Below are 11,082 nucleotides of genomic sequence, written 5' to 3' on the forward strand. Positions count from 1 at the left end.
TACTCTTTAGCTCAGCCTGTACTGACAGGCTCCTGTGTATATGCATGAGCTCACCAAGAAGTCAGTGTAAGAACTGATATCTATTACCACAGATGAGAATGGTAATAAATTAGAATCAACTAAACTTCCATTAGATTATCAGATAATGACACAGAGGTGCATATACATGTGAATACTGACCTGCCAGGGCCAGGCATTCCTAGCCGCATTAGATCCTCCTACCACACGTGCATTTGGAATCTGTTCAAAATAGCGGATGTCTTCATTATTACATTGTCCTATGGGCAGAATAATACAGAAAATGAAAAATTGCAGACATTGGAAAACCATTTGCAGTAAGTACTTAGTCATTAACTGTGAGTTGTATGTGTTTTTAATTTATTTGTAGAGAAATATGAAGTGCACTTTATTAATAATGACTTTCCTTGATTTGCATTCTACATTTAATTTAGATTACTTAGGCCACATACACACGACCATTGTTTGTTTCCGTGTCCGTTCCGTTTTTTTTGCAGATAGGATGCGGACCCATTCATTTCAATGGATCAGCAAAAAAATGCAGACAGCACACCGTGTGCTGTCCGCATCAGTATGTCCCTTCCGTTGCCCCACAAAAAAAATAGTGCATGTCTTATTTAGGCATTATTACAATGGATCAGCAAAAAAAAACTGATCCGGAACGTCATCCTTTTTTTTTGCGGACCGCAAAACACATATGGTCGTGTGCATGTAGCCTTATGATTATCCATATGGATCCGTTTTTAATACAGTTTTGAAACCAAATCAATCAAGCTAGTGTGATAATATTCTAGACTAGACAATGTTTACCAGAAGAGACTACTTTTTGGTTGTAGAAAGTTTATTTTAGTTCATAGTTTTTAACAGAAGAGCAGATAAAACCAGACTGTATTGGCTCCCTGGTGTCCAACGGAGGGGGCCAGGAGTAAAGTGCTAAAACAAACACAGACCCATTTTCAAACCTGCTTATACTATATAACTAATAGAGATGAGCGAAGAATTCGATTCGGTTTGCTTTGCCGAACTTCGACAAGAAGTTGCAAATGACTTCATCACAAATTGCTTTCCATTTTTCCATTTTATGGAGAGGGCGCAATGACAGATCCCGCATTCAATGCTAATCATGGCATCTGTGACTCAGTCAGCCTTTCATGGATTAATCAGGGCTTAAAAAAATTATACTCACCTCATCCACTTGCTCGCGGAGAGGCCTTCTGCTCCTGTCTGATGACGTCATCACGCTCGCTGTAGTCCCTTTGGCGGGTTTTCTTCAATTAAGATGGGAGAGGTCAGCCTCTCCGTGAGCAAGTGGTTGAGGTGAATAATATTTTTTTCAGCCACCATTTTTAGGAAAAATTGATTCGTTACTGTCATGGAACCATGAACCAGACGTACAACAAGAGATAAGTGGAAATAAGAAGGCTTTATTGAAAATCAAGCTGTAAGGCAAAAGTCCAAACGGATGGCTAAACCGAAGCAGGGTCTTGCGAAGCCAGAGGTCAGGAACCAGAAGGGTAGTCAGACGGAGCCTGGATCAGGAACCAGCAGTGTAGTCAGACGAAGCCTGGATCAGGAACCAGCAGGGTAGTCAGACGAAGCCAGGATCAGGAACCAGAAGCAGCAGCAGTCTTAGAAGCATGTGAACACAGGAGGACCAAGCAAGGAACTGAAGCCACAGACCTCCTATATATATGAGCTAGGCATCCAGCTCCTCCCAGTGGGAAGGAGGAGCCGCAGGGTGGAAGGCTACAAGAAACCCAGAAACCAAGATGGCCGCCAGCACATGTCAAACGAAGGAGAGCAGCAAGAAGGTAAGACCATGACAGTACCTCCCCCTCAAGGGCCCCTCCTCCGCGGAGTAAAGAACGGTTTCTGAGGGAAGCGTGCGTGGAAGGCTCGGAGCAAGGCAGGAGCATGGACATCTGCGGAGGGAACCCAGGAACGCTCCTCTGGACCATAACCACGCCAATGGACCAAAAACTGCACCCGACCGCGGACCAGGCGTGAGTCCAGGATATTGCTCACCTCATACTCCTCACGATTGCCCACTTGGACCGGACGAGGCCGAGGAACCGAGGAAGTGAAACGATTACACACCAGTGGCTTCAACAGGGAGACATGAAACACGTTGGAGATCCGCATGCCAGGAGGAAGCGCAAGGGCATAGGCTACCGGGTTTACCCTGCAAAGCACTCGGAAGGGACCAACAAAGCGAGGCGCCAGCTTGGGAGTGGGCACTCGAAGGTTGAGGTTGCGGGTGGACAACCATACGCGGTCTCCGACCTGGTAGGAAGGAGCGGGCGCTCGTCTGCGATCAGCCTGGAGTCTCTGGCGCTGCGCAGAGACCTCAAGGGACCTCTGGATCTGTACCCAAGAAGCACGTAGGACGGAAAGGTGATCCTCCACAGCCGGAATATCCTGGGGAGAGAATACCTCCGGTAACACGGCAGGTTGGAACCCATAATTGGCCATGAAGGGAGACGTCCCAGAGGAAGAGTTCACCGCCGTGTTCCTGGCAAACTCAGCCCAAGGCAGGAGGTCAACCCAATTGTCTTGGTGATCGGAGACATAGCAACGAAGGAATTGCTCCAAGGCCTGATTGGATCGTTCTGCGGCCCCATTGGACTGAGGGTGGTAGGCCGAGGAGAAAGAGAGATGAATCCCCAACTGGGAGCAAAAGGAGCGCCAGAACCTGGACACAAACTGACTCCCCCGATCCGACACAATCTCCTTGGGCAAACCGTGCAACCGGAAGACCTCCCTGGCAAAAATCGTGGCCAACTCTTGTGCAGAGGGTAACTTCTTGAGAGGAACACAGTGGCACATCTTGGAAAACCGATCCACAATCATGAGAATGACCGTATGGCCTCGGGATGCAGGGAGGTCCACAATGAAATCCATCCCCAGGTGTGACCATGGACGCTCCCCGGTGGCTATGGGTTGCAAAAGGCCCAACGGACGGTGCCGAGGGGACTTACTCTGGGCACAAACGGAGCATGCCGCTACATATGCGGCGATGTCGGAACGTAGAGAAGGCCACCAGAACAGACGTGAAACAGCCCAGGACAGCTGATTCTTTCCAGGATGCCCCGCGGCCTTGGAGTTATGGTAGGTTCGCAACAACCGAGTGCGCAACTCCTCAGGCACAAAACATCTGCCGTTGGGTCTCCCAGAGGGAGCACCAGATTGAGCCGCCAAAATCTGCTCACCCAGGGGAGAGGTCAGGCTGGTGCGAATGGCGGCCAGGATCTGATTCGGAGGTATGACCGAAGTCGGAATCGACTCCTCCCCGGACAGCTCGGAGTACTGCCGTGATAAGGCATCCGCTCTGATGTTCTTGGAACCGGGTAGGTAGGAGACCACGTAATTAAAACGTGACAAGAACAGAGCCCATCTGGCCTGACGTGGTGTCAATCTCTTGGCCTCAGAGAGGTAGGTCAGATTCTTGTGGTCCGTCAGGATGAGAACCGGAACCACCGAGCCCTCGAGCAAGTGCCTCCATTCTTTAAGGGCCTGCACGATGGCCAATAACTCCCTGTCACCAATCTGATAGTTGCTCTCCGCGGAAGACAGTTTCCGGGAGTAAAACCCACAAGGAAGCAGAGGACCCTCTGGTGTTCTACGCTGAGACAGAAGGGCGCCTACTCCCGTCTCAGACGCGTCCACCTCGAGGACAAAAGGCAACCCAGGGTTGGGATGCGACAGAATCGGAGCCGACACAAAGGCGGACTTTAGAGCCTCAAAAGCTCGGATGGCCTCGAGCGGCCAGACCTGGGGATTACTGCCCTTCCTGGTCAGATCCGTGAGAGGCTTGGCTAGCCTGGAAAAGTCCCTGATGAACTTCCGATAATAATTGGCGAAGCCCAAAAAGCGCTGCAGGGCACGAAGACCACTGGGCTGGGGCCCCTGTAAGACAGCCGAAACCTTCTCAGGATCCATGGAGAACCCCTCAGCGGAAATGATGTAACCTAAGAAGGTTACCTGGGATCGGTGAAATTCGCATTTCTCAAGCTTACCGAACAGCTTGTTCTCTCGTAACCGTTGCAACACTCGTCTGACATCCAGAATGTGGGCCTCCATGGATTCAGAATATACCAAGATGTCATCCAAATAGACCACCACACACTGCTGCAACAGGTCACGGAAAACATCGTTGATGAATTCCTGGAAGACTGCGGGCGCATTGCACAACCCAAAGGGCATAACCAAGGATTCATAATGACCGGTCCTGGTGTTAAACGCGGTCTTCCACTCATCGCCCGCCTTGATCCTTACCAGGTTATATGCCGCCCTCAGGTCGAGTTTGGTAAAGACCGTGGCCCCTTTGAGGCGATCGAACAGCTCGGAAATCAAGGGTATCGGGTAAGCGTTCTTGATCGTGATGCGATTGAGACCCCTGTAATCGATGCAAGGCCTCAACTCACCGCCCTTCTTTTTCACAAAGAAAAATCCAGCCCCTGCCGGGGACGAGGATTTGCGAATGTGTCCACGTGAAAGCGCCTCCCTCACGTACTCCTCCATGGCCTCATTCTCCGCTACCGACAGTGGATAGACTTTGCCACGAGGAGGAACGGCACCAGATTGTAACTCTATGGCACAATCGTATGGGCGGTGCGGAGGTAGGGCAACCGCACGCACCTTATCGAATACATCCCGGTACTCCTCGTATTCAGGAGGCAACAGAGAGTCCGAGGAAGTACACAGCAACTTGACAGACCCATGGATGCAACTAGCCCCACACTGCGGTGACCACGAGAGGATCTCGGCCGATCTCCAATCGAAAGTCGGATTATGCTTCTGGAGCCAGGGGTACCCCAAGACCACCGAGTAGTGTGGAGACGAAATAACCTGGAGACAGACCGACTCTCTGTGAACGGCACCAATGGCCATCCCCACTGGAAGGGTCTCATGAGTCACGTGTGGCGGCAGAAGGGGTCTGCCGTCTATCGCCTCAAGAGCCAGTGGGGAACCTCGAGGCTGCAGAGGAATGGAATTGGCGGCAGCGAACACACTATCAATGAACAAACCACCATCACCAGAGTCCACCAACGCCTGGGTCGTCACCGAGCCCCCGACCCAGGAGAGGACAACAGTAATCAGTGGTTTGTCAACACGGGAAACCGGGGACGAGGAGACTCCACCCAAGATCTGCCCCCAACAGGATCTCAGGTGCGAGCGTTTCCCGGACGGTTCGGGCATGCCAACCGAAAATGCCCAGCGAGACCACAGTACAAGCATCGGCCCTCGCGTCTCCGGAGTACCCTCTCCCCCTCGGACAGGCGAGCAAACCCCAGCTGCATGGGTTCACCCCCAGACAAGTCATCCCCAGGAGGCGTGGGAGGAGAGGGAGGCACGGGTGGGACAGCAAACGTAGGCGCCAATCTGTTAGGAGACCTCCGCAGGCTCTCCTTAAAGGAAGGTCTCTCCCTGAGTCTGGTGTCAATCAAAATCAGGAAAGAAATAAGAGACTCGAGCTCCACTGGTAGGTCCTTAGCTGCAACCTCATCCTTCAAGGCATCCGAGAGACCATGAGAGAAAGCAGCGACCAGAGCCTCATTATTCCAGCCCACCTCTGCTGCCAGGGTACGAAACTCAATGGCGTATTCAGCTACGGATCGTGAACCCTGTCTGATGGACATAAGGAGCTTCGCAGCAGAGGCAGCACGAGCCGGCACATCGAATACCCTCCGAAGAGAAGCAACAAAACCGGAAAACTCGGCAACCACCGGATTGTTGTTCTCCCATAAAGGGCTGGCCCAGGCCAAGGCCTTGTCCGAGAGCAGCGAGATCAAGAAGCCCACCTTTGATCTCTCAGTAGGAAAGGCATGTGGCAGCAACTCGAAATAAATGCCCACCTGGTTAAGGAAACCTCGGCACTGAGTTGGCTCTCCCCCAAAGCGCTGTGGAAGGGGGGCAGAACCGGTCATACCCCGAAACACCGCAGGCGCAGCAACAGGTGTCGGGGTAGACTCTGGCGCAACAACCGGAGCGGCAGTAGGAGCGGGCCCAGGAGCGACAACCGACCCATCGGCAACGGAAGCTAAATGAGCCGTGCGTTCAAGCAGGGTTTGCAACGCCCCAGCGAACCGACCCAACAGGTGATCCTGCTGATCAAGTCTGGCAACCAGCGTAGGTAGCGAGGATGGCCCTGTACCGTCAGAATTCATGGCTTGGTCCTAATGTCATGGAACCATGAACCAGACGTACAACAAGAGATAAGTGGAAATAAGAAGGCTTTATTGAAAATCAAGCTGTAAGGCAAAAGTCCAAACGGATGGCTAAACCGAAGCAGGGTCTTGCGAAGCCAGAGGTCAGGAACCAGAAGGGTAGTCAGACGGAGCCTGGATCAGGAACCAGCAGGGTAGTCAGACGAAGCCTGGATCAGGAACCAGCAGGGTAGTCAGACGAAGCCAGGATCAGGAACCAGAAGCAGCAGCAGTCTTAGAAGCATGTGAACACAGGAGGACCAAGCAAGGAACTGAAGCCACAGACCTCCTATATATATGAGCTAGGCATCCAGCTCCTCCCAGTGGGAAGGAGGAGCCGCAGGGTGGAAGGCTACAAGAAACCCAGAAACCAAGATGGCCGCCAGCACATGTCAAACGAAGGAGAGCAGCAAGAAGATAAGACCATGACAGTTACCATGAAGTGTGAGGAAATTTGGCTTTGTGGCAAACTAATTTTTTTCTGAATTTCGGATTGAAGTCAACTGCTTCGATTCACTCAACACTAATAACTAAATATATTCATACATAGTTGAATTATGCAAATATGAAAGTAACCATGTAATTGTGATTGGTTGATATTACCCATAGTGAGAAGTGCCTAATGACAACGATTGGTTGTTTTATAATAGTGTTTTCATTGAATAAACAGGTCACTGGTTTTTAGACCAGAGAAAATTGTGCCCAAGATTAACTGTTTCCATCCCTTCTTTTCCTTCACTGCACTGATTATTATATATATCCATTACTTTGGAGCACCAGAAGAAAGAAGGCCTGTAGTCATTATCTAGAGATCTAAAGGGAACTACTTTAACACTAGCTTAGATACTTGAAAAAGGACCCTTATAAAATCACCCCCTTTATTATCAACAAGAATTATGCATTACTGATATGGTGTGACACCAGGTCACAAATAACAGTACAAGAATCTTTCTACCAATATCAACTGGTCATCAATAACTCACCACTGATGGGAAAAGCCTAATATACCTGAATATTACTTGATGTACTGAAATTTAAACTCTTGGTAACTATAGTCCCTTCAGTGGAGTTGTGGTTATTCCCAGTTACCAAATGTTTTAAAAATTTTCATTTTGGATCTGAATTGATTCTACCCGAATCCATAAAAAATATAAAAACGAGAGAGAGACACATGTAATACTCCACTGAAAACTAGATGTACAATCCAGAGCTCCTTCAAAAAAGAACAAGAGTACCCGGTGTCACCCCTTTTTCCTTTTTTTTACCTGAATGAATGCATACAAGTATTGTAACTACTATATCACAATGCAATATCTACTGCTGTCCAGTGTAATGTTCACCCCTTTTAGCTCTGGTCTCTTCACATTCTGTTGACGGGCAGCAACTCGTCACATTGGACCATCAATCGCATCTCCCATGAGTGATTTACAATCAGATCCTATTAAACCTTCTCCTAGCAGTCAAAGTTCTGTTCTCCTGTCTTCCTCCTCTGCATAGCTAATAGTCCCTCACATACAGCCGCAGCAATTCCACTAATAAATAGCTCTGTAGTATGTAATGTCCCCACAATTTCCTTCTCCGCTGTCTAGCGAGGAATACAGATATATATTTCTGAGTATTTAGAAGTAGGGACAATTGAATAAAAAGTATCTCTGTGAAATTACTATGTTGGCTCTTAGAAGAGGAGAGCAGAGAAGCTACTGGGCATGTCAATGCAAGAGAAGGTGGAAATTATAGAATGAGAAACAGCAGGAGGTGCAACGAGAGAGGAAAATGTCATGTACACAAAAACCTATCAATATATTGCATGTATTAGTGATGGTAGATTCGGATTTGTCCCGATCCTCCAATTTTATGTTTAACGTATTTGCCTCGCAGTGGTCGAATGAATATGGCCGCTATTAAAGCAAGACTATTGGAAACTTTCGCATGTGCCATTACTGTAAGTTGTAATGCATGCCGAACTGTATAGAAGAACTACGGTAATCCAAATCCAGATTGGTTAATTGCGGCATAATCCATAATGACTCCAGGTGTGGACTCAGCGGGGTAAATACATTAACCATTACATCGAGCAATCAGGAACTCATATTTACTGTAAATACTAAAAAGATTGGGATTCTTCCATGTATATTGTAGCCAGGGGCAGCGCTATAGTGGAAGCAGGGAAAGCGGCTGATACAGGGCCAAAACTAAGAGGGGGCCCACCCGGGAGGAAGAATCAAAGATTTTATTGTCAGGGGCACCTCAACAGTATTATACAATGACAATATATACAGTGACATACAGTATATAAGTGTAGGAAACGGACGGAGCAGCTGCCTGGCCTGGTCTGAGAGTGACTAGCTACAGGAGTGAAGGTTGCATGGGAGGAAGGGGTTCCTGTAGGGGGGACTCAGTTCTAAAAATCTGCCGTGGGGCCCAGTCAGTTCTAGCTACGCCACTGAATGCAGCAATACTTTATGTGAAATGTCCTATTCATTGCATAGAAATACATTTCATGGGATAACCCCTTTATGTCAGAAATCAACAGAGATCACGTAGCATTATGAATTTCATAGATATCTTAAATTAAGCACAGCGAGGCCTCTTCCCTGTCTAGTGAACGAACATGTTCCCTAAAATTCATTCGCATTGGACGGATAGTCTTACCAATGTTGAAGCAATAACAAGAACATGTTTTAGAATGAAACCTCCAACGATAAAATCCAAGGCTTTATTCAAGTATTTTTAAGAACAGTTTGACTTTAGACTGTGTACCTGTTTTTAAAATTTGAACAAAGCCTTGGATTTTATCCCTGGAGGTTTCAGTCCTGAATGCTGTCTGCCGTGGTCGAAGGCTCCTTCAGCTTGCGGAGCAACAAGGTCATTATATGTCGAAAAAAATGTGGAGAGCATATCTAGAAGTTTTATTGAATACAAGAACACATGGACCATATACACAACATGTTGTCCTGTCCTGTGTGATCCCAGTTGAAGACGTCTTGTTAAAGTTAGTTTAGTACAGAATATTTCCTGGCCTCATCTATAGTCAGTTGCTACTACATGGCTGGGCCACACAATCTGTTGTGTTACAAGAGCCGGTTCACAAAGCTTCTCGCAATTTAGTACAAAGTAGATAGCAGAATAATTAGTTAATAGTATATTTTATCATGATTAATACTTTTTTATTGCTAGATTATAGCTATAAAATTGTTCCTATGAGCACAAATATCATAGTGTGAAATATGGGACAACTTACCCAAAATGACAAGAGCAGCCAGTACGAGAAGCCTGAGCATTGTGAGATGAGATGATTCTCTTTTATGCAGACACATCGATGGCATCTCCTTATATACCATTTCAGATGTGCTAACAGGGTATATTTTCAGGTAATGCAGGTAAAACTGGTTTTCCAAAGGCAAAAAAAACATTTGCATACTCTGGTATTTGCTGACTGGTAACCTCATTGTATTTCCCCTTTAAATATTTCTCTGTTTTTCCTGTTCTCAGATGGTCTTACACATTAGAGAGTCCATACCTAAAATGGTACCCTTTCTAAAATATTTAATAGTAAAACTGGACAAGTGTTTAAGTCAAGTGCTCCCTCCTCTAATAAATTACATCAAAGTACTCCTGACACAAAGAATTCCTGTCTGCAAACCACGGATCTGCAAAATACAGAAACCTTCCGTGTGAAATACGTATTCTCCCCCCCCCCATCCCCGTTACTAGAAATGATTATTCTTGTCTGCAATACATTTCCACATGTGTTTGACATCCATGAAAAAATCTGTCCATGTTTCATTTGTGAATAGGGATGAGAGAACGCGAATTTCAAAGTTCGAAACTTTGCGAGTTTGGGTACCCGGACCTGAACCTGGAAATTTTCACTGAGTTCTGGGTTCGGAGTTTGGGCAATTTATGAATTTATATTCCATTATAACATGGTTATATCGGAAAATAACATAATTCCTAAGATGGAGTGCAAAAGGGACACCTTTAGAGGCATTCCATTTTGCATTCCATCATAATAGAAGTCTATTGGAGCATAACGGATCCATTATGTTGCCCATAGACTTCTGTTATGATGGAATACAAAATAAAATGCCTCTAAAGGTCTCCCTTTTGCACTCCATCTTAAGTATTATGTTATTTTCCGATATAACCATGTTATAACGAAAAATAATAAAGTGAAGATCGGGTCCCCATTGACTTCAGAGGGGTTTGGGTTCAAGTTTGGGTCAAGTTCGGGTCCCGAACAGGTTTGCGCATCTCTATCCTTTAATCAAGCGCTAATTGATTCAATAAGTTGTGTTCTTTTTTTTTCAGCATGCAATCAATGTGTACAAGCACGTCGTGTACACTTTGATTGTATCCATGTTGTGTTAGTGATTTTTCATGGTCGCATAGACTTCAATGGTTGTGTTTGGTCCACATCACGGACCAAGAAAGTGCACTGGGTAAAAAACTACTAATATGTGAACAGACACATTAAAATCAATGAGTATGTGTGCTGTCCAGAGATAACACAGACAGCACATGTCAATGAAAATATGAATGAGGCCTTGGGGAGAAAAGCACATAGATTTTAGTTTACTTGGTAAATGTGGTTGGGCTACTGGTATCACTGCCCTTGTCACGCCCCTTTTCTGAGAAAGTAACAAAGGTGGTGGGGAAACATCACTTACCCAAAAATATTTGCACAAGGAGATAAATAGATAAGCTTTTACAATCACCGATTGTGAATGGTGAATCCTGTCTTATCTATACAGAGATGTATTTTAAACATAAAAAAGAGATTTAAACAGAAGGTCATTGTCAGAGGACTCCTGAGTACGACGGTTATTTAAAGCAAACTCAGGAAGGGACAAAAAAG

General features: G+C 46.6%; 1 protein-coding gene across 1 annotated transcript in view; it reads right to left on the reverse strand.

Moving 5' to 3' along the window:
• LOC122931373 (chymotrypsin-like elastase family member 1) overlaps positions 1–9,522 on the reverse strand; it is a 56,396-nt gene extending 46,874 nt beyond the window's left edge. The window contains exons 1-2 of the mRNA XM_044285444.1: positions 9,466–9,522; positions 181–278 (exon numbers count right to left, since the gene is read on the reverse strand). Coding sequence (XP_044141379.1) covers positions 181–278; positions 9,466–9,505 — 138 coding nt within the window. The 5' untranslated portion in view covers positions 9,506–9,522. The remainder of the gene's footprint in view (positions 1–180; positions 279–9,465) is intronic.
• Between the last annotated feature and the right edge of the window lie 1,560 nt (positions 9,523–11,082).

Source organism: Bufo gargarizans, chromosome 3 (assembly GCF_014858855.1).
Source record: "Bufo gargarizans isolate SCDJY-AF-19 chromosome 3, ASM1485885v1, whole genome shotgun sequence".
Taxonomy (NCBI): domain Eukaryota; kingdom Metazoa; phylum Chordata; class Amphibia; order Anura; family Bufonidae; genus Bufo; species Bufo gargarizans.